Source organism: Psammomys obesus, unplaced genomic scaffold (genome assembly GCF_907164565.1).
Source record: "Psammomys obesus unplaced genomic scaffold, mPsaObe1.curated_primary_1811, whole genome shotgun sequence".
Classification (NCBI taxonomy): domain Eukaryota; kingdom Metazoa; phylum Chordata; class Mammalia; order Rodentia; family Muridae; genus Psammomys; species Psammomys obesus.
The window spans coordinates 352,382-375,386 of NW_026588368.1; the positions used below are offsets into that span (position 1 = coordinate 352,382).

Consider the following 23,005-nt stretch of genomic DNA (forward strand, 5'->3'; position numbering starts at 1 on the left):
GCCAACTTATGCACCTGTAGTCTTCCAGGCTGCCAGTTTACAAGCACAGTGGCACTTGCAATTCTCACTCTTTGTGTCCTCAAAGACAGAACCTCTTCCTCCACATGATAACAAAACACCATCACAACTCTACCTAGAGGACTCTTCTTGGGGTGCAAAGTCCTCTTGTGTGCTGTGGTTGCACCTGAGTTAGTGTCTGACAGTGAATTAAAAAGAAAAAATCAAGTACAGCCACACATGCTGGCTTACACCTTTAAGCTCAGCACTCAGGAGACACAGAGAGAGGTGGGTGGACCTTTGTGAGTTTGAGTCCAGCCAGGGCTACAGAGTGAGACCTCATCTAATAAAAACCAGAAAGCCAGACAAGAACAAACCCTACCAAGGATGATCAAATCTTGGTCTCTTCGATTTCAAGTAGCCAGCCAGAGTGACAAAGCAAGCTCCATCAAAAAGCACGGAGCCATTTATTCACAATCTACACGTAACAAGAACCAGGCAAGTCAGGATGCTTTTCTCAGCCAACCTTTCCACATTTTGTTCAGTTTTCGTGAACTATAAATCACTGACTTCTTCACACCTGCAAGAGAGAAGAAGTGTGGGTGAGAAAATATGAGTCCTGTTTAGTGGACATTCAAGCTGGAGTCCCAGTGCCACTCTGACCAGAGGCCTGTCTTTGGGTTGGGGCTATGATGGTTGACTGGAGCGTTCTGGAGGAGCTGGGAGCTGAAGGCTATTAAAGGCAGAGTGCGCTGTAGCAGACGCTTGGGCTGGGCCTCTGTTGTGCAGTACCATGCTGCTCATGTAACGAGGCTTCTGGGGATAGCAAGTCTTTTGAGTTATGGGGGTTTATGGCAGGCACTGACTTTCCCGGGTCTTTCAGAAGGGAGGAGCCACTGCAGCTCAATGCTTTCTGTGTCCTACATGTGCCGTCTGTCTGTTTAGAACAAATGCTACTGTAACTATTTCCTGCTTAGTACACATGCCGGGTTGCTCTCCTGCCTGGTGTCCATGTCCCTCACGTAGCACTTAGTGATAAATGTACAGCGCCTGTCTCTCTCTGCCTGGACTGACAGCTCCCCCAGGCCAGGGGCCTTGTTCTAGTCACTCCACATCCCTTTCACATGGTGCAGCACCTGGTACACACCAGCACACAGTAGGTGCTTAGCTGAGTTGCCTGCAGCAGCAGAGTGAAGGCTGGCCCTCACAGCCCTCTCACTTCATCCCAACTACAAGAAGATCCCAGAGAAGAGGCTCTCTGAGGCTTATGGGAAACACGTGCGTTGGGACAACTGGGACGCTAGTCTTCTCCAGCCCTGCTCATGGAGGTTGTTAGGGATCTGACTTCCTTGTGTTCAAATGAGGCTGGTGAGGTCGGGGGTAGCTGAAGCCCTTTTCTTTCTGAGCTGCACACTGACCTGTGAGGTGGCTTGGGACGTGCATGCTCTTGGCTGTGGCTTAGTGACAAGGTGGCAGGATTCATGCCAGGGAGTGGTCTTTTGAACTACCTGGCCCTGTTACTTGGAAGCTGCCTCTCCTGTTTGGAACCTGTGGCTACTGCAGGCAGTGACAGGGAGAAAGAAAGGCGGGGTTCCCAAAATCATTAGCAGATGCGTCTGCATGCACACTCTCAGCCTGACGTGATCTCATTGAGAAACGCAAGAGCTTTTTCATTGCCTCCACCCCTCTTAATTTTCTCCCTGGAGCAACGACTCTGGCCAGCCTCACCCACCTGAACACTAGGACTGGAAGATCATTGCATAAGGTGCAGTTTTAAATTCCAGCGGAACCAACCAGAAGACAGAGCAGAGCCAGGCAGTCACACACGCAAAGCTCAGCATGGCGAGCCCAGGCTGCTGAGTCACGGCTGGAAGCAGACTTGCCTTCTGAAAGCCTAGTGACAAGCTCCTTGGCGTTCAAGCGTCAGGTAAATACTGAGCATGGCTGAGCAGCCCTGGATGCCACCTTAGCTGCTTAGAGCACTAGAAGCCTCCCTTGACTGGACAGAAAGACTGGAGCAGAGAACTGCGCTACAAAGAACACTAGGAAATGATGAAGAGGCCTGGGTAGTGGCCTATGACTGGCGACTCTCCCTTTCTTTCTGGGCCTCGGTTTCTCATCTGTAGGATGCTGTAGGTATCAAAAGGTCCACAAGACAGTAGTGGCTGGGAATCTGAGCTCCCAAAGCTACGGGAAAGTCTGCAGTGCAAGTGTTTATGTGCTCAGCTATGCCAAGGGGCCGGAAGTTAGATTTTCATTGGCTCTGTCCATAGCCATACCATCCTGACTGTGTTCAATCCCATCAGGTTGTCACAGGAGCTGAGGTTTGCACAAGGTTAAGAACAAACAGATTAATTTCAACAAAGGTTTTAAAAATTTCAATCAGCAATTTCATAATATTGAAATAGACAAAGTGTTCTTCAAGGGACAGCAAGGGATGTGAGGCGCAGGGGACAGGTGGGTGAACCTGACTCGGGAAGTGGAAAGCCCCATGAAGATTCTACAGAAAGTGCAGCGTGGCATCCCAGGGCAGGAGGTTGTTTGCGTTACCCACATCCAACAGGACGGGGGCTGGCGTAGCTCTGAGTGTGTGCTTAACACGGAAGGGGCCCTGGTATAATAAACAAAGACAGGCCAGAAAGAAAAAAAAATTTCATCTAAACCACACACTGAACTGAGCAAGAAAGAGGATCAACAAGAAGGGGCCCTCAATGGATGAAAGTGTCCGGCAAACCCTCCGTAATTCCATCCTCACACCTGAGGGGAAGTCAGTAGACCTCCACACTCACAGGGAGCTTCCAGATGACCTGTCCACAAAGAAAAGCTGGTCCGAGGCAGAGCTACAACTTAATTTGACAAGTTTTAGACTTAGCTGGGGATGGCAGTGGACATCTACAATCCTAAAATTCTGACCAAAGCCAGAAGAACCAGTACAGACACCCTGTTAGAACTGAGGAAGGGAAGGAGAGAGGGAAGAAAGGAGGGGGGAAAGGAGGAGGGAGAATGCTCAAGCTTAAGTGATAAACACATCATTAGAAAGATGATGTAAGACAAAAGTAATGATTGGCTCAACTGTGTTTCAGGAAAGGGCTGAGAAGCAGTGAGGCATGCTGGGATAGTTCTTAGGGACAAGACTAAACGTGTCTTGTTAATTCAGCTGAATCTTTTGAAGTTGGGAGAGGGATCTGCCCCCAGAGTTAATTGTGATTGACCATAAAGGCAGATGGGGAAATTAGACTCACTAGCACCCCAAGCCTCCAGCGCCTCAGAGGGTGGCCCTACTGCCTCCAAGGCAGCACTCGGGGAACTGTGTTTGACTCCTGCCTCCCTCCAACTCCTGTGGTCCAGATACTCCATTCTGGGCTCTCTTGTCTGGGTGACCCTAGCCTAGGCTTAGGCTGCAGGGGTCCCTCAGCTGGCTGGCTAGCTATAACCCTATCTGTTGGTTTTGCTGGCAACAGCTCTCCCCCTCTTTCTACATCCTTCAGTAGCTCCCCTCTGCCCTCAGGGAAGCTCTGCATTCCTTGAATGCTGAGTGTAGCTTTAGGACCATCCTTTGTGCTGCTCTTACCTATCTCTCAGGGTGGTCACTGACTCTCCCACTTCCTACCTACTGGTTCTCACACCAACTCCCTCAAACTGCCTCAGCTGTCTCCAGCCAGGCAGACACTTAATAAATGGCTACTGCTCAGACAAAGACAGTTGGCTTAGCTGGTCTTTTGTTAACAGAGATGTGAGGCCCTCAAAGGCAAAGCACTTTCTGCAAGGGCACCCTGCTGGCTCTAGTTCTTGATCTAGGAAACTTGATGAAAGCCCTGCTGCTCTGCTAGCAACATGGTATATGAGAGATGGAGACCAGCTCCTGAAGAAGAAACTTCCCGAGAAAAGGGGCAGAGCATTTCTGCGTTCAAACTAGAACATGTGTGTATCTGACAGAGAGAACTGCAAAGGGAAGCCATGAAGACTGCTCAGGCTGCCCAGGAACACACCACACTGGCCATGCTTCCCAACACAATCTGCAGAGCTGGTTACAGGTGTCACAAGCTACCCACCATACACAGAGAGGCCCGGAGCAAGGCCAGAAGACCCCCAGAACCGCAGGGCCATCACTTTCTAGTTTCCCTGCCTATGGATGCCCACAGTACAATGTGGGCCCCTTAGAAGGGGAGCAAGTCACTGCTCAGGGGAAGTGGGGCAGAGCTCCTGAGCCCCTAGAAAACCTGGGCCGCAGGTTCTGTCACCACTGCCCTCTGCTGGCAAATGGAAGAACTATTGGAAAAGGACCCAGGGCCTGTCTCAGGGTGGAGGTGATCAGGAGGTGGGGATGGGATTCACATCGATTTTTTTTTTTTTCACTTCTGTCTAATCTTTACCATTCAAATAGGAAAAATAATTTTAGGTTTATTTTGGAGTGGCTCATGTCTGTACTGTCATTCAGTTTTTACAGTCAGAGACTGCTCTTCTCGGTAAGATATTGCTATAACTAAAGTTAATTTTATTAAAATCAGGTACATAATGGGATGGAGTCCTTCAGTTTCTCAGTTGTTTGGACCCAAAGGGTCACAAGGTTTTAAGTGACAGTTTAGTTTAACCCACAGTGTATGGAGCAGCAGAGTTCTTATTGACTAAGGAGGCCAATGAAGAAAAACAGTTTGGTTTTTCTAAAATTCCTCCCCCCCCAAAAAAATTCAAACATACTCACACACCAACTGACATTAACAGATAGAAATTGCAGCATTCAGGAGAATCATCCTGGACTACATAGCAATACACTGTCTCAAAAAACAAACAAGGGCTGCATGTGGCTCAGTTACAGCACTTGCCTAGCATGAATGAGGCCCTCGATTTGGTCAGCATTAAACCAGGTACGGTGATACCAACTATTATCCCTGCACACTGAAGGTGGGGGTAGGAGGATTAAGCGTTCAAGATCATCCTTGGCTACCTAGAAAGTTTCAGGCTGGCCAGCAATATACAACACCATGTCTTAAATAAAATTATACTAAGAAGATAATAGAATACTGATACAGTTCTACTTATCTTTACTGGGTTTCAACAACACCTCAGCTCAGAAACAATTCACAATCCACTACCTTCTGTCATTTATTATAAAGCAAATCCCAGGTATCATTATTTATCCATAAATATTTCAGCATGTCTATTCTCTGAAAGACCAAGTTTAAAAGAACAAACGAATCCAAATAACACCAGTACCACAACTAAAAGCATTAAAATGTTCCTTCTGGCACGGAAGCCCAGCTCAAGAAAACCAAAGGAGCAGGCAGCCACATACAAACGTAAGTCAAGAGCCCGGACTCACTCAAGCTAACAGAAGCACCCCCACGTCAGCCCTGCCAGGACACAGCAGCAGGAGCTGTGTGACCTAGCGTTTAGTGCTGCTGAAACTTGGCTAGATCTTTCCACAGACTCAGGAGAGCAATGTTGCATCCTGGGAACAAATGCTCTAATGGGAATGCTGTGAAACTCTAAGAAACGTAGCCACACCAGCTCCAGGGCAGTCTCACACCCAAACAACAGGTGCAGGGTGAAAGGTCACTCTGCTTGGGAGCTACCTCTGTGCCATTTCCATTAACATGAGTATCTGTCTGCCTTTCCAGCCCAGGAGATGGGATGGCCAAATCTCCTTTTCATACCCTGAGCAGCCAGCGCACACAGACGTTCAATGCATGATGTGAACAACTACAGTGCTACAAAAGGCTGGAAAGAGTGGGGAGACAGGAGCTACTTTGGAGGGCAATACCTAAGGATATATTTGATGAAAGTGCTGCAAGTCAATACAAAGGCGCCTGGGCCAGGAAAGTAACTTGGTGGGAAAGTGCTTACTGTGCACGTGTTCTCAGTCCCCCAAAACACACAGACAGACCTGCAGGATCACAACTACAGTTGAGAAAACCTCACAGGGAGCAGAGGAAAAAAGACTGTGAGGTAACACAGGGAAGACAGAGGAAAAGAGAAACCCCTACTCGAGGAGTGCAGGCATCTGGATAAAGGACTTAGAGAACGAAAACTAAGAAAACAAATGGGAAATGAAAGAACACTCTGGGTTTCCCCACTGAAAGAGTGGCCAGGAAAAAGAGATCAAAACAGTCACATCACCGCATGCCATCAGGACTCCAGAGCCCCAGGGAGAATGAAGACACAAGGAGCTTCCAGAAAGAACACACATGATGGAATAAGGATCAGAATGGCTTTGAACTTCAACAGTAGTCCTGAAAGTGAGAGATTAATTGCAGTAATTATTTCAAAATTCTGTCTTTTTCTCTTCCCTCCCCTCTTTCTTACTCAGAGACAGGATCTTGCTATGAAGACAAAGATGGCTTTGAACTTGTGAATTCCTGAGTGCTAGGATTATGTGTGTACACCACCAGAACTGATGACCTCAAGGTTCTAAGGGAAATTATTTTTACTCTCTACCTGTCCTAAATATCAACCAGATGTGAGGGTAGAGAAAGGAGGTTTCAAACAGTTTCCAAACTCATTCTTTTTCAGGAACCTGCTCGTCAAAAGGATGCTATGCACCAAGAGAGTGAAAGGCACAGACAAAGGGGATCAGACAGCCCCCACAGAGCAGATGAAGACAAATCCCTGGGCAGGAGAGGCAAAGCACGCCATGTGCCTCAGCTCAGTGTTAAGTTTTCAATAATGACTTAGCCCAAACTGCAAGTATGAAAGGACTACTGAGATGGGGGATGACAAGAGCGGGCAGGCCTGGCAGGAGCACGGAGATAGAGGGGAGGACAGAACTGTGACTGAATCACTCCCTGCTGATTGCCCACAGGGAGATGGCACCTAAAGCAGAGGAGCAGGGGAATGGCCACATGAATCCACTCTTCAGGAAACAGCAGTGAAAACAAAAATACGTTACTAAGAGAAGGAAGCAGGTGTCTGTGAGCATGGGGGATAGGGAGGGAGCACCCAGCACCGCTGGTTTTGCACTGCTTTTCAACATAGAAATGTGAGGGCAAAACCCCACGCAGAAGTTATCTGAGGAACTGAGAGGAGAGGCCATGCCTCCTGCCAGCACTCCGGCTGGTGACCTGGTAGAGGGTCAGGCCATACTGCAGTCATGAGTGGGGCTATAGTATACTGCTTTATCAGGGTTTATGGCTGTGAAGGGTCAGAACTGCTCCAGTGCAAGGGATGCAAAGCTTTGTATTTCAACCAACAGCATTGACGCCATTTTGTCTAGCTTGCACACCACAGGTGCCTGTTCCTAAGGTTCTTACCAGCAGTAAAAAGGCCTTTGGTACTCTGGCTGATGCTGGAAGGTCTGACGATTGATGAGACCCCTGCAAAACACAAAAAACAAAAAAGATACCAAGAGAAGCCCAGAAAGATGGTTGCCATCTTAGCGGTCTTAAAAATCTGAAACTAAATATTATTTCCAGCTACTCAACAGAACTAGTGGAGGAGCGCTGACCCCATCGGGAAGCGACCCTGAAAAGGGCATCAGAACAGAGGGTTGGGTTCTGCAGAGGACAGCTGTGATCAGGCTCACTGGGTGAGTGCTGGCAAAGGCCTGGGCTGCTTGCAACTTGGCCTCCTTAAAATAAGAGGGGTCATCTTAGGAATTTAAAGCTGCTTATGTCTTCTACTTCTCAGTTCCAAAATGCAGAAAGAGTTAAAGAGAGGTGTTTTTGTTGTTTTGTGTATGTGTTTTTGTTTTTTTTTTTTTTTAAATCTAGGAGAAAAGCATCCATTGTAAAAGTAGATGAGAATATTTACTCTAAGACCCAGGGTCCCAGTCTTCCATTGCCTCAGGACAGCAGCAACCACCAACAGCCGGGGCTGGCTGAATGAGAGTGAGCACAGGGGCATGTTCAAGAAGCCTGGTGCAGGCTCCTGAGACAGGGGAAGGGAGCCACCCTCCCAACTCCTCACTGCAGACTGCATTTTTCAATCTATAAGTATTTACTGGGGGAAAGCGGGACAATGAATTAATCTAAGAGATGAGGTAATTTTCAGTTTCATAGTTATTTCTTCCCCTACTGTCCTTTGCTACTCCAGAGAGAGGTGGGTCTCAGGAAAAGGTTGAGATTTTCTGTGTTTAGAGATAAAGCCTCACCTTGCTAATTAACCTAGGTTGACTGTAAACTATCTATGTAGCCCAAGCTGGGGCTGAACTACCTGCCCCTGCCTTCTGAGTGCTGAGATCACAGGTCTGCAGCCCCATATAGGCTTGGCTCTTTAGATAAACATTAGGGAGGTTGTGGAGTGAATGTGGAGAAACACCACTTGAGGGCCACCAGAGGGTGGCTGGCTGGACACAACCTGGTGAGTCAGAGAGAAGCTGGAGATGGCAGCAAAGCATAAAAATACCATCAGTCTCTTTCCTTCTCAGACCACCGCAAGGGATAGACACACCTTTCAAATAACACCTAGAAGTTATGCTCTTGAAACGAAAATCAGCATTGCTTCAGCCACTGGCGGTGGCTTTCCCACTGCTTGCTTCAAGCAAGTAAACTCTGAGATTTGTAAAACCCTGAATTGTTCATGCTTTTCTTCTCCCCAGATGCAATCTCTCTCTTGATCTCATTAGGGAAGAAGGAAAAAAATAAGGTGTCTGAAGGACACAAAGGCTGCTTTCACCCACAGTCAGCTCTTGCTCAACACCAACCCACAGACACACCTAGCCGCACCACATCACCACAGTCAGGGTCTTGAGCCACTTGCAGTAAAGTCTCTTCCACATCCCTGTTTCTCCCAGGAGGGTCCATGATGTGATTGATTTGCTGCTGTAAGGTTCTGGGCAATGTCATCAGCTGAGTGAATTGTCCTTCTGGGCTTTTATCTATCTAGGAAAGAGAGAGAGAGATGACATCTTTGCAAGTGCTCTGAAGTCCAGACACAGCTGGACACATGGCTTCTATTCAAAAATCACACAAACAAGAGTCTCACATTATGTGGGACTCCCATGCACATATTTGTCATTAAGTTCCCTTCCTCTGATGTAAGCCCAACACCTGCCCCAGGTGGCAAGGGAAACTGAGTATTTACATGGTCAGGATTATAGGTCCCTTCAAAAAGGACAGCCCTGGTTCCTGAATATTCCACTTCTACATGAGATTTGAAGAGAAGCCTCTTAAACATTTTTTTAAAAATTTTATTCTATGCATTGGTGTTTTGAATGAATGCATGTATGTGCACCACATGTGTGCTGAGAGCTCAGAACTGAGTGTCAGATCCCTTGGAATTAAAGTTACAGTTCTGAGCCTCCATTGTGGGTGCTGGGAACTGAATCCAGGTCCTCTGCAAGAACAGCTCTTAACCACTGAGCCAGCTCATCTCTTCAGATCCAAGAGAAACTTCTTTGGGGGGTCAACTTCTGACTTGCAGTTTACAATGTCCTACATGCCTTAAGCCAGCAGCTAAAGGGAGTGGGTTTGCAGCCAACAAGTCCAGATCTAATCCAGGGACTCAGGTTCTCCTGTCCACTCTGAATGCTGTGAGACAGTGTGATCTGGATTTGTGTCCCTGCTCTGGGCGCCCCTTGTGTACAATGCTGTACTTCACAAATGACTGTAGACACATCCTGATGACAAAGGCCAGGCTTACTCTGAACCCTCCAGAACACAGGTGAGTGAATTAGTAGCTGATCAGCATAACTTAGTTGTCATTACTTGTTACATATGACTGAGCTATCCAGGCAGTTCTGTTTCTAAGGCTGTCTAAGCACATTAAGTTGCTCAGGGACAAAGACATAAATAAAACTAAGTATTGCCGGGAGAGCACTGAAACAGAGGTCAGCCCACTGCTGAGACAAGACTAGTTCCCTAATACAGTGTATTTTGCTCCGAAGAATTAAAAATATAAGACCATGGAAGCTACACTCGAGCACTGCTGCCTGCTCCATGCAGAAGGAACAATGCCTCGCTCAGCAGCTTCTTCACAGTAGTTCTCAAGTAAGGATCTGCCTTGAGTTCTTTCAGCAAGTGTTTAGGTTTTAGCATGAAAGAAGAGGCGGGCGGATGCTCAGCAGCCTGGTGATCTGAGTTCCACTCCCAGGCTCCACGTCAAGGTAGGAGAGAACCAACTCCACAAAGCCTGTGGGACCATGCACGCATCATGTAAGTTCAGGGCCACCTTGGTCTACATAGTGAATTCCAGGCCAGCCATGGCGTCAATCCTGTCTTCAAACAATAACAACAAACAAACCAGAACAGTCTCTGGGTGAAGGCGTTCGTTTACTTGCTGTTGCTGCAGCACCCTCTGAGAGGGCTCTCAGGCATGGATAGCTACTTGCATACACAAAGCACGAAATGCAGGGTGAAGACTGGCCTCCTGCCCTGAGCTGGGAGAACTCTGAAGGGCCCACTAGCTTTCCAGCAGCCTCGCAGAGCCAGATGGGCCCACTGGGTGCAGACATGCCTAACCTGAAGACGGGTACTAGGAGCGTTCCAGTGAGCAAAGCCCGAGTAGACATGTCAGAGCTGTCAGTGTAGAAGATGAAGCAGAGGCTCCGAGGCTGTCACCGAAAGAAGAGAAAGTAAAACCACACCTCAGGAGGGGGAAATCAGTGTTACCTGCACGCCTAGGTCATGCAGGGGTGTGGCGGCCTTTCTGTGTACCCTGACTAAGCTGTAGTGCTCAGCCATTGGTTATTTTAAAGGTGCAATTAACACTTGGGTCGGCTGAGGATATAAAGACCGCTGACCACCCTCACTGTTAACAGGGCAGGCTCATCTATCCGCTCAAGGATGCAAGAGAAACGCCCACAGTCCTTCCAGGAAGGCAGTCTGCTCTAGACTCAAGGCTGCAGCACCACCTCTTCTCTGAGTCTCCAGCCTGCTAGTCTACCCTAAAGATTGGAAACTGTCCTATGGATCCATGAACTATAGCTGGTGTCTCTTCCACCCACCCCCGCTACCCTAGCTGTGCCAGCTCTCTAGAGAGCCCCAGCAAAGGAAAGTGCTGAAGGCCCTCATCATGTCCCCAGGAAGTCTGGCCTTTGCAAGAACTCAATGAATCCTAGTGGGTTATAGCAGAGACTACAAACCCTAGCAAGCCAAGATCCTGAGGCATCTGCAGCACCAGGTACAACAGATTATCTGAGTGGCTCGGCAGAGCCAAGGCTGTGTCCAGAGAAACTCTGTCTCGATCAGAAATTAATCAAACAAACAAATCAACAGTTATACCTTGGAGTTTGCCTCGGATGGGTTCATGTTTAAACTAGAAACTTGGATGTGTCACGTTTGTCTACACTAGCAGAGGCAGAACATCTTTCCCCTCCTTTGACTTTTTTAAAACTTAAGTTATTTATGGGGGTGGGTGCACATACCACGGTGGGCATGCGACGGCCAGAGACAACTTGTGGAGTCGGTTCTCTCTTTCCACCACGTGGGCTCCTGGGGCTTAAACTCTGGTCGTCAGGCTTGGAAGATGTCTTTACCCACTGAGCCATCCTGCCAGCCCAATCAATTAAATAGCATTAATGTCACCTGGTAAGCAACATGGGGTTGGGATAGCAACAAATGGTCTACTGAACAGAAGTTCTCAAGAGAGCTGGCGTTATCTTAACTCCTGGGTGCTACCTGAAGGAGTCTAAGTCTACATACCACAGGTAGAGGTGGTCTTTTGCTACTCTGTGCATTCTTTACACCACCCTTTTCCCCACCCCACCACTCCTAACACTAAACTAGACAGGAGAGAAACAGGAGAGAGGGGAGAGAGAAATTAGGAAAGTCACTGAATCTAATTTCTTTCCTTTTGTTTCTTCTTTGACCATGGCTGCAAGCAAAGCACAACTAACTTCCCTAAATGACCAACAACCACAGACCCTGCTTCTTGGGTCCCTCGTATTTACGTACCCTCTGGAAAGTTCCCAGAATTCCAAACATCACACAACCGCAGAAATCATCTGCAGCTGGCAAAACCATGCTTCTGCTAGAGCACGAGGCAAATCATAGTCAGCTGCTGTGGAAGCAGCGCTATATCCCCACACTCAGGATTAAAACCAAAACACATTCTTATAATATTTCTGAGTTTTTAAAGAAACCAAAATTCCAAAATTGTTATTACTTTTGGTACAGCCATCTTATTGTTGCATTATTCACAACAGCCAGGAAACAGAACTGTTGTTGTTCACCAACAGATGAATGGACAGTACAGGGCTGGCATATAGGCCCAGCATGCAAAAAGCCCCAGGTTCAAGCCCTATATAAACAGCGCATGGTGGGAGAAGCCTGAATTCTGGTACTTTAGAGAATTTAGGGTAATCCTTGACTACATAGGGAATTGAAGGACAGCCTGGGCTGTTACTGACTGTCTAATCTAAACTGTCTAAAATAATAAAAAGAAAAGAAAAGAAAATGTAGCCCAGATATTCAATGGAACCGTAAAGAAAAATGAAACCATGGTAACTGCAGAAATGGACAGCTGGAAATAAGGTGGTCTTACTAGGACAAGAGAGGCATCTTAAGGAGAAGGGCAGCGGAGGCTGATGCAATAAATGGGGAAAAAGCAGAATGGCAACTGATTGACTAGTGGACAAAAGGGAAGCAGCCAGACTGGGCCAGGGCATTCAGAGGGTGGGGGTGTGAGAGAGAAAAAGTCTAAGGTCACAGATGCATGAAAATGCCACTGAAGCACGTCATTTTGTTAGCTTAAAAAAAAAATAGCAACAGTAAAAAAAGACAGTTCTTGTCACCAGGCCTCTGGCACTGGCCTGTAATTCCAGGTTCCTGGAGGGATGAGTCAGGAGGACTGCCAGGTTCAAGGCTTCTAGGGCATTGGAGTGAGTTCAAAACTATCCTAGGCAGCTTAGAAACACTGTCTCAAAATAAAAAGTACCAAGAGGGTTGGATGTAGCTCAGGGGTAGAACACTTGTCTAGCATATGTGAGGCACAGGTTCAAGCACACCTACTTCAGACAACATAGATATATAAATACTAGCTCTTCCTTTGGTAGTGTGGGGTCAGGGCCCGCACACAGCTCACCTCCAGTTGGCCTTGCTGTGTTTTATACACCACCTGGGGATCCTCCTGTAATATACTCCCATAGAGCTCTCTGAAATGGGCTATGTTGGGCTTCACGATGTTCAACACTTTCGCTTTTTCCTCGCCAATCACCATGCGAAAGTCACCTAGTTAAAACAACCAGAAAAGTCAGTCTTCCTCGAAGAAGTCACACCCTGATCCATGAACAATGAGGGCTCACTGGAGCAGCATGCTAGGATCCCCCGGCAGAACACATCTTTTCTTCTTTAAAACAGTCATCATGGTATATAATGAATTAGAGAGTTGGGGGAAAAGGGCCTTTGAAGTCACAAAGCAATACAGTGTTAGGTAAAGCTCAGACAAGGTCACTGGCCTGGCCATGGGTTTTATTTGTTTTTCCAGTATGGAACCCTCTGTGCTGACAAACATTATGAAAACCCTGCCTGTGGCCAGTTGTTGACTATTGCTTTAGGTTCCCAGCACCCCGTGGCGGTTCACAACCAACCACCTGAAACTCCTCTGATGCCATCTACTAGCCTCTGTGGGCATGGCATGTACATGATATGACGACACACACATACACAGGCAAAACTTATTCACATACAATAAATCTTTAAATGATTCAAATGGAGAGAAATGAAGGGTGTAATGAATGCTTGCTACAGGATGAACTGGGGACAAAATAATTTCTCTGAAGAAAAAGGAGCCACTTCTATTTTGTTTACTTTTGCCCTTTGGAGTCAGGGCCTCATGAGTCTAGACCGGCCTATAGCTTGCTGTGTAGCCCAGGTTGTCCTTCGACTCCTGATCCCCCTGCTCTGCTGGGGTTCTAGGCACATGCCACCACATACTCCGCAGCAATCTCTGCTGCAAATGCGAGGTAACGGCTCTGCCACTGAAGATGATCAGCCAGTCCTAGAGAGAAGACTTGTAAAATGGGGTGCCTGAGTGAATGCAAGAGGCTGGGGGTGGGTGGGGAGGGGATGTGCCTCAGAGGTAGAGCGCTTTCCTGGCTGGCACAGGGCCTGGGGTTACATCCTGGTGTTCCAGGAAAGAACAGGTAGGACTCCAAGGTGAAGTGGCATGAGGGTGATGTGCTGAAGCCTTCACTGGCCATATGCATGGCACAGCTGCCAAGGAGGCCCCTGGGAGTAGGATGGTGAGAGAACCTGTCACTCAAAAGCAGTCACTTTGGGGAGCAGAGAATGCACTTTGGGTAATTTTATCAGGACCCATGTTACCTTTGCCAATTCTTTTTTTCTGAGGGGAGGACTCTAAGAGGTTATGGCCTGCCATAGTGGAATTCCCTTGAACAAACTGACGGTTTGTTGGGGAAAAGTAAAATTATGAAGCTGTCTGCAATGGAATGAGTGTGGCGTGACTCCTCTCAGGCTCATGTTGAGGTGTTGGGGTACAGTCTCTACTGTGAGGAAAGAGTGATACTGACCTTTGGAGTGACTATTAGACAGGATCATCATGGTGGAGCCCCCAGGACTGGATATGGGTGGCTTCATTGTATACTGCGCAGAAAATATATATACACCTGCTCCCGTCCTATGTGCCATCTTGGGACTGCCAGCAAGAAGGTGACCAGATGAGGTCCCATGACCTTGACCAGAACTGGACGCCAAACCAAACATCCTTCCTTAGGAACTGCCCAGTCTGTGGTACTGTGCTACCAGCAACACCAAAGAGACTAAGTGAAGGCCCAACAGCATGTACTATAGCAAGAAGTAAGACTCTTTTTTTTTTTTTAAGCATCAAAGGACCAACTTATACTGTAATATGGTGGACATACAACTGAGGAAGGTGAGCCTCAGAAAAACAGCCTCCTAAAGAGCCCATGGACGATGACCTTGGTATAGATAGTTGTTGACATCACAATTTGCTGAAGTCCTTCTGGGAAGCAGTCAATCAATAAACCCATGTCTAGAGAGCAGGCCTGAGGATACTAGCTGTGGAGTCAGGAGGTGGTGTCATCTACTGAGTGCCTGACAGCCACTGGTGGTCTTCAAGGCTTGTGTTGTCTCATCTAAGGCATAACACATCTTCTCAGGCAGATTCCCATCAAGCGCACACAACAAGACACAAAGATTAGGTCATGTGCCTGAGATTTCCTGGTTGCATGTTAACATGATATATATAACATACGAAAGAAATCTATTCATTAGGCAGAGAGAACAGCTCAGCCTCTGAGTATTTGCGTAGCACACACAGGCCCCACTGTCAGGGTCTAGGCATGATCCTTCTCCCCCATACAGAAGTCCATGTGTTGAAGGTTTGGTCTCAGCTAATGGTGCTACTGAAAGGGGCCTGGATTGTGAGGGTGCTAACTTTCTCAATGAGTAATTCTGCTATGAGCTCACACTTTAAATGGACTATTCAAGAGGCATGACAGTGAAGGGTATCTCTTGTTTCTCGGTGTGTCCTCTCTCTGATTCCTGGTTGCCATGAAGGAAGGACTTTCCCTCACCATGACTTCCTTTGATGTTGCTGCCTAACCAACCATAGGCCTAAAAGCAATGAAGCACGCTGGCCATGAATGGAAACCTCTGCAACCACAGGCCAAGATATTTTTTTTTTTAATTTTTGCTCATTTTGTCTGATTAATGAAAACTGAGAAGCACACTGGTTTAAGCTCTGCCCTACCCCCACCCAATTCCAACAGTTCATTACAGCATCGTTTATGAGGAAACAGCTCAAGGGTCTAGGGGGCACAGAAAAGCTGTATATTACAATGGTACACCCATGCTCTACCATGTACATTACCACTGAAAAGTAGTTGTCTTACACAGCATGGTGGAAAAATGAATTAGAAACATATAAAATATATATAAAACAAGGACTGGTAAAATGGCTTAGCCGTTCACAGTGCTTTCTGTTCTTGCAGAGGACAAGGTTTGGATCTCAGCACACAGCTGGCTCACAACTGTCTGTAACTCCAGTTCAAGAGGACCTGACATCCCCTTTTGGCCTCTGCAGGTACCAGGCACCTGCATACACATACATGCAGGTGACACACTGATTATACACATAAAATTTAAAAATCTCTTAAGTATATACACAAAATAAGGCAATGGTATGTTCTAAAAAAAAGGGTGGCGGCAGCAGGTTGCCTGCATACAATCAGCAAGGCCCTGGCTTCTATCCTTAGCACTTAATATGCACCTAAGAGTATTTTTCAAGTATGTAATTACGTCCACATGTGTGTGAATGCACACACAGCATGTATTCGGAGGTTAGAGAAAGTCGGTTCTCTCCTCCTACCAAGTTGAGGGCGGCCTCTTGTTTCCGTCACACTGTGCACACCAGGCTACTAGGCCCCCGGGCTCCAGCTCGAATTTAACCAGGGAACGCTGGTTAAACGCAAGACCTTTCACCTGGCTTTTTAAGAGGGTTTCAGGGATGGACTCAGGTTGCCAGGTGCTAGACGCAAGTGCTTTTATATGCTAAGCTCCCCCAGCCCTGTCACAGGCTTTTGTGTGTAAGCATTACACACGCTCTCCCATTTGGTGGCAAAGCCCCATGAAGCAGGTGTTATTCCAAGTTCGGCAGGTGAGGGGACTGGGATGCCAAGACAATCTGTCTCTCATTTCCAGGGTACCCATGGCTGAGGCAACTATTTCCCTCTGCTCTGTAATTTCCCTCCCTTCTGCCATGTTGTTATACTCCAACATTTTAGAAGGCCTGGGACACAGAGATGAAATGATTTCTCGGGTATGAATGGAACGGCGGCTGGATTAGTGTCCAGCTGTGCAATCTCTATGTGGGCACATGCACACACGTGTGGCCTCACGAACATACAGCTGGTTGGCTACTGTCCTCAGTTGCTCTCCAATTCATTTACTGGGGCAAGGTCTCACTGAACCGGGAGTTTACCAACTCCAGGGAGTTCAGCTTGTCAGCTCCTCCTGCTAGCGGATGGGGAGGGCGCAGGTATCATCTTTGCTTCCCAACACACCTGCCTGCTTTTTATACGGATTCTGAGGATATAAACTCTGGTTCTAATGCTTGCTTGGCAAGCACTGAGCCCTCTCCCCTAACCTTCTTTGTGCTTTTATGACATTAAAGCAATAGCAACAAAAAAAACCACATGGGGGGTGGTGGTTGGGGAGGAAGACTGCTCAGTGGTTAGGGACAATGGTTACATTTCCAGAAGACCCAGGTTCCATTTCCAGAGCCTACATGTTGGCTCACAACCATCTGTAACAGCAAGCCCAGGGAATCCAATGCCTTCTTCTGGCCTACACAGATACTGCATGCATGTTGGATATAGATGGACATGTAGGCAAACAGATAAAACATGAAAATAAAATAAAATAAAAAAATAAAAGAAGATAAAATTTTAACATAAAATATAAAACCTGCCTTTCAATCATTGCAGGACTGAAACATCAGTAGACGCCAAGTCTAAAAAGACCAGCCCTAAAATATAAGAGCAGCTCATGTCACTTCTCCCCTTTCTTTAGGTCCTGTAGACTCAAGTTCTAATGTCTGAAGGTAGTAACTTTCTAGGAAAAGGGCTGTACTTAGCTGAGCTGTAGAAACAAGCTAATGCAAACCCTCTCACAAAGTGACGGTGGAGATGCAGGGCCTTAGAAAGCCCTCTGGTCTCTAACAGGGCCTTGGCTTGTTTGGCTCTGGACCGTTGGCAACTTGTAGGCTGTCTGCTACAAGTTGGCAAGGTGCAGCCATCTGCTAAGCTGAATTCTCCCACTACAGTATGGCAACAGCAGCTCAAACGTGCGGAGGTGAGCAAAATGGCAGGATATTCAACTCTTCAGAACAGAATGAGTAAAACAATGGTACTGCATGCCATATCTGATGGTTACGAAGTTTTCTTACCTTCAGAAATCCCTTTGCAACCAAACACAGGCATCACAAGAAACTGAATACTGCTTTTAATTTTGTATCTCTGCTGATGGGTTTAACCCAAGGCTGTTCTACAGAGAGAGCTGCCAGGATAAGCCACAGAGGGAAAATCTGTCTCTGACTTTGTCAGGAGCCAAGCTCAGAGGCTTGGAAACCCCAAGCTGGACAGTGCCGTGACTTAGATGTGCTGAGCAGTGAGGGACAGAAGCAGCTGCACAGTACAGATTCTGATTTTCAGGAGAGGCAATGCCCCTTGGTGATTTAAGTTATTTCCTCTTCCTAAGGTAGAAAGATCTCAAGTTCTAAGCTAGCCTGGGCTACACAGTGAGATTATACTACCTCAAAGCAAGCAAGCAAGCAAACAACTCTCTCTCTCTCTCCATCTCTACTGGCTACTTTATGTCAACTTGACACAAGCTAGAGTTGCCCAGAAGAAGAGAACCTCAACTGAGAAAATGACTCGGTAAGATCTGGCTGTAGGCAAGCCTGTAAGGCATTTTCTTAGTGAATGATGGGAAAGGGCCCAGGCTATTGTAGGTGGGGCCATCCCTGGGCTGGTGGTCTTACGTTCTATAAGAAAGCAGGCTGAATAACCTCGAGGAACAAGGTGGTAAACAGCACCCCTCCATGGCCTCTACATCAGCTCCTGCTCCCAGGTTCCTGCCTGGTTTGAGTTCCTGTCCTGACTTTCTTCATTGATGAACAGTGACGTGGAAGTGTAAGCCAAATAAACCCTTTCCTCCTCAGCTTGCTTTTGGTCGTGGTGCTCATCACAGCAATGGTAATTCTAAGATACCACCTGAGCCAGTTTCCTTTTCTGTGAAATACCTTAATCACACCAGCCTCAGTTGCTTTCGGATTTAAGTTGGTGAACAGATGAGGAACATTTGTTAAGCTGTAAGCAGATACCATTGGTAGGAAAGGACAGTGGGTAGACAAAGCCCTTGGTCTAAAGTAACAACTACTGGTTACCTTTGCCTTTTTAAACTAACCACAGTACCAATGTCATTTCAGACAATGAGTATTTAGGTAGCTACTAAGTACCAGAAGCCACACTGGACCCTGGAGAGATATAGATGCTACTCTGTGCAGCAAGGAACATGTGAAAGGTTCCTGTGAAGCTGCAGGTCGGTGTGAGTCAGTGTTTAAGGACTCCAGCTCCAACGGGATCTGCTATGGCAGAAATAAAACATCTTTCCTAAGAAGTTTCTGAGCTCACATGCCAGGCAATTCACTCACTTAAGGTGGCGACTCAGTGTTCTTAGTATGTCTAAGGGTAATGAAATCAACCTAAGACCATTCTGTCCTCCTCACAAAAACCCTGAGCCATTAACAGCCGCCCGCCATCTGCTGTCAGCCCCTACCCCTGCCTCAGGCAGAGGCTGACAGGCTCTCTACACACTTTCCTAACCGGCTGCCTAGCTCAGGCCGGCCTGGGATTCATGATCCTCCTTCTTCCGACCTGTCATTTGTGCCCATCATTCTTGGCTCTTCATTATCTTCAGGATGAACTGAAGAGCTTATGCACGCTAGGCAAGTGCTATCCTACTAAGCCGCATACCCAGCAGCCCTGCTTCCTGTGGAACCAATGCCTGTGGTCTTGCACTACATTAGCAAAATGTTTTGTCATTCATTGTGTTTTCTGCAGCACGGATCAGTCTTTATGAGATTTATGGAGTTAAGTCTACTGGGAGGATGTACTAATACTATCTACCCATTTCAGTTGATGGGTTTTGGGCTGTCTCACCTCTTAGGCTATTTATATCAATGTTGTGACATTCTAGGACAAGTTTACAGGTAGATGTGTTTCATTTATCTTGAGGACACACCTGGGAGTAGGCTCACTGGGTTGATAACATGTTTAGTATCCTGAAGAAATGCATTCTGGGCCACTTTACATTCTCACTGGCAACCAGGAGGGCGCCATTCTTGCCTCCTTTCATTACACTGTCTTGAGCTGAAGGCATTGCCTGTTTCTGCTGGTTGTTCCTCAAGCTGATTGGCTGGGACGGGGGCATCTATATGCTGCTGGAACATCACACTTCTTCCCCAAAGATGTGCCCATCCCTAGGTGTTGCCTGCTTTTAATTAGGGTGATTTCTGCTGGGATTCTAAGGACACGGGTCTGGTCTCAAAAATGTGATTTATGAAACTCTTGTCTTTTCACCTCTTAGGATGACACTATTTACAGTACATTCATTTTTTTTTCCATTTATTTATTTAATGTATGGTGCTCTATCTGCATGTATACCTACATGCCAAAAGAGAGCATCAGATCCCAGTATAGATGGTTGTAAGCCACCATGTGGTTGCCAGAAATTGAACTGAGGAACTCTGGAAGAACAACCAGTGCTCTTAACCACTGAGCCATCTCTCCAGACCATTGTTTTGATTTCTGAGACAGGGTTTCTCTGTGTAGTCCTGGCTGTCCTGGAACTAGCTCTGTAGACCAGGCTGGCCTCGAACAATCCCCCTGCCTCTGAGTGCTAAGATGAAGGATGAACTGTTTTTGTTTTATTTTAATTCTTTGTCATTTTAGCATTTGGTATAATCTCAGAAACCATTTCATAACTCCAAGTCTTTCTAAAAGTTTTAGTTGTAGCTTGTACATTAACTCTTATGTCAAGGATCCAGTTTGAATTCATTTTGTATACGGTATGACTTAGGCCCAATTTCATGCTTCTGTGAGTGGGCACAGGTTTATTGTAATAGAAATGACTAAGGCAGTGTTTTCAGGAGGTGGCCCAAATGCTACTCTGGAAGGTTTTCCTCTAGCTGCAGAAAGGACTCTATTCTGTGCTGACTGACAGTGCAGAAAATGCTAAGAGGATGCTGACAGACACATTTCCCTTTCCACCTCACACAAATGCAGCACAGCTGAGCACAGGGAGGAACGAAGGACCAGGCTCAAATTACAGTTTAAGCCAGGCAGGACTGTTTGCCCATCCTCAGATGCGGTGAGCACCTGGTGCTCAGGTGTCAGGTGTAACTGGCAAGCATAGGAAGGGTCCAGCATCTGCAGAGTGTGCTGGACATACACGCATGACAAAAACACTTTTTTGGCCTCATACTAATGGCTGAAACAAAGGCTAAAGATAAGCCAAAAAATTAAGATACATGCCTGTGTCTGACCAGAAGGTGAAACAGAATAAAAGCAAAGAAGAAGCTGGGGTGCCAGCACTGGTCAGAGGTCTGTATCCTAGCAGAGGGTGACCGGAGAAGACCCACGGCCTCTCCTTCCCTGAGGGATCAGCTTCCGGGCCCAACCTTAGCGCAGTACTCAGCAGCCGTGGATCTAAGCACACAAATGCAGCTGGGACCCATGGTTTGTAACCCCAGGACTAAAAGACTCAGGCACAGGACAGAGTGATCGTGGGAGGGGGAGCCCACAAGCTGCCACTGCACCCCTGCAGCCCAAGCTGGGGTCCTGTCACCCGTGAGCCTGGCCAGGCCCTGGAGGTGAAGGCCACACAAAGCGGCCCCTTTCTTGGCTGTGTGGAATGCCCATCAGTTATGGTCTTCCCCTCAGCTCTGGCACTGAAGGCAGCCCATTCTCTTGCACACAAGCACCTGATAGTCTTGTTATCCCTTAGACCTAAAGAGCTAGAAAAAATGGGGGCCACCAACCCTGTGGTCTAAGAGCTCGCTTAACATTGCTTAACTCTACCAGCATGTGTGTAGGACTTGTGACTGACAGCTCAGCTCCAGCCTGGAGATATAAGGTAATCAGTGGCCCCTTTGCCCTTTTCTGCCCAGTAATTTATACAAATGGACTTGCAAGTATTATCCATAACAATGATGAAGAGAGCTAAGTGTCAACCACTGACTGAGGGAGTAAGCACAGTGCCCAAGCCTCAAGAAGTCTCTACAGCCCATAAAAATAACTAGACATAACAGCAGTCGTTTTCTGAGCAGCAGCCATCAATGAGAGAGTCAGTGTAGCGTTGTATTAGCTCACTGGAATCGTCTTTATAGTACATATTTCTGTTCTCCAAACAAAAAATGGAGGGAGGACTTTGAAAGGGTTGCGTACCCACAGAAAAGCTACCAGCTATTAGATGAGGGGTATCAGACTGGTAATCCCTATGAGCCTCAGTTCCTGCGTCTGTAGAGTGGGGCAACAGCACCATACCCAAATGAAAAGTCACTGCTGGATTAGTTATTACACCTGGAATTACTGGCGGTTGTTCCTGTTGCACAATAATTACATTTTTTTCCCCATCATAAGGCACCCAGCTGGGCTCCAGGCACCCAGCTGATTTCCTCCCAAACAGTCCCTTGTCTGTTTCATGCATTGGTATTTTTCTTTCATAAAGATTTATTTTAGTTTTGTGTGTATACACACATGCATGATTGTTGCCTCTGGCATCGAGAGTGTTGGGCCCTGAAGCTGGAGTTATAGGTGGTTGTGTGTTCTGGGAATTAAACTTGGGTCCTCCACAGAAGTGGGATGAGCTGGGCTGTCTCTCTGACCCTATGCGGCAGAATCCTATCTCAGCTTTTTAAGGCAGGGATACTGAATGGCCTGATGAATGCTATGCCAGGACCTTTGCCGGAAACTAGTCATGTTAATAAGAAAGCCCAAGGTAATCCCATCATTCATTAGGAGTCTCTCTTTGGTCACTTGTCAGAACTACCTAAGGGCTTTCTGTTCTACCTACTCCTTCCTTGCCTGCCATTTATGTGAATGCAGCAAGCAAAGTGGTCCTCAGTGCCACACAAACTGGGCGGGCTCATTACTATTCCTGCTAACACTGGCTGAGCTTCCCCCACCCCCAGGAAAAACATTAAACTTCACAGCTTTCAACTTGGAAGACTTATAAAATGGGGCAATTTGAATGCTGGAACGTTCTGAAAACTTGGGGAGATTTGGGTTTTTGCCAAAGGGATCGAAACTGAACAGTTGAAGGACACTGGGTTCTCAGAAGCCCAGGAAGGACAGGAGGAAACTGAACACGCCAACACACTGCCTGAGGCAGTCCATGATGAGGTCTTCTGTACAGCTGGGTCCTCCTGCCGCTCACTAGTTTAGTTCCAGAAGAAAAACCAGCTGCAGGTTCTGGGCAGTTTGAAGATTTACTTAAGAAAATGAGGGGCCAGAGACAGCGGTGCTCACTTGTAATCCCAAGAGATAGAGGTAGGTGCCTACTTGTAATCCCATGAGGTAGAAGTAGGTGGT

The 23,005-nt window shown here is 47.1% G+C and overlaps 1 protein-coding gene across 1 annotated transcript in view; it reads right to left on the reverse strand.

Moving 5' to 3' along the window:
- Nucleotides 1-441: 441 nt before the first annotated feature.
- Tamm41 (TAM41 mitochondrial translocator assembly and maintenance homolog) overlaps nt 442-23,005 on the reverse strand; it is a 34,362-nt gene continuing 11,798 nt past the window's right edge. Inside the window, exons 4-7 of the mRNA XM_055604327.1 lie at nt 12,955-13,100; nt 8,648-8,813; nt 7,245-7,307; nt 442-577 (exon numbers count right to left, since the gene is read on the reverse strand). Of these exons, the coding sequence (XP_055460302.1) occupies nt 501-577; nt 7,245-7,307; nt 8,648-8,813; nt 12,955-13,100 (452 nt within the window). The 3' untranslated portion in view covers nt 442-500. The remainder of the gene's footprint in view (nt 578-7,244; nt 7,308-8,647; nt 8,814-12,954; nt 13,101-23,005) is intronic.